Raw genomic sequence first — 707 nt, 5'->3', positions numbered from 1 at the left:
GCGCCCCACGCCCGTCTGGCCTCCCTTCCCCTTCCCCCTTCTCTCAGATGGATACAGCCAGGGGCTGAGCTCGGATCGGGAGCCACGGCTCCATCAGGGCGGCCTCCAGGCTCTGCGGGGCTGCGGACTGCCAGCGGATTCCGCGACACCGCCTCCTGCGGCCTGTGGCCTGCCGCCGGCCGGCTCGCCTCGCTTAAGCGGAGAGGAAGGGCTCCGGCGCCGCCGGGCGCGGAGAGCCTGGGAGCCCGGGAGCCCGGGAGCCAGCCGGAGAGCTGGGGAACCGGGAGGAGAGAGTCTAACCCGAGAGAGAGCGGCGCCTCCCGCCCCCGCCCGCCTGCCAGGCCGCCGCAGATTTCGCCCCCTGCGGCCAACCTGGGGAACTGCAGCCAGATACCCGAAGGACTTGGGTTCTCCAGAGCAGGTTCCGCTTCAAACTGCTACCTGCAACACCCTAGAAGGGATCTGAGAACTTCGAAGATGCTCAGAGAAAAGACACTGCTCCACCAGTTGAACTGAACCAATAGGGCCCACAGCATACTATTTCCCACACCCCCAAATCCTTAAGGGTTTGAAGGTTATGAAGTCTTCTATTGGTCATCTTTCAATCTGTTTTCTCTTCCCATTTCTTTCTTCTGTCCCGTAAATTGGAAAATTACTCATAGCTCAGACTTCTCTCCTTCTCTCTCTCTCTCTTTTTTTTTTTTTTT

The 707-nt window shown here is 60.1% G+C and overlaps 1 protein-coding gene across 1 annotated transcript in view; it reads right to left on the bottom strand.

The window, feature by feature from the left end:
* Ocrl (OCRL inositol polyphosphate-5-phosphatase) overlaps positions 1 to 299 on the bottom strand; it is a 57,288-nt gene extending 56,989 nt beyond the window's left edge. The window contains exon 1 of the mRNA XM_031372748.1: positions 56 to 299. Within this exon, the coding sequence (XP_031228608.1) occupies positions 56 to 94 (39 nt within the window). The 5' untranslated portion in view covers positions 95 to 299. The remainder of the gene's footprint in view (positions 1 to 55) is intronic.
* Positions 300 to 707: the final 408 nt, after the last annotated feature.

This window comes from Mastomys coucha, chromosome X (genome assembly GCF_008632895.1).
Source record: "Mastomys coucha isolate ucsf_1 chromosome X, UCSF_Mcou_1, whole genome shotgun sequence".
Taxonomy (NCBI): domain Eukaryota; kingdom Metazoa; phylum Chordata; class Mammalia; order Rodentia; family Muridae; genus Mastomys; species Mastomys coucha.
Note: the sequence above shows the minus strand (reverse complement) of the source record. Positions and strands in the feature narration are given on the sequence as shown.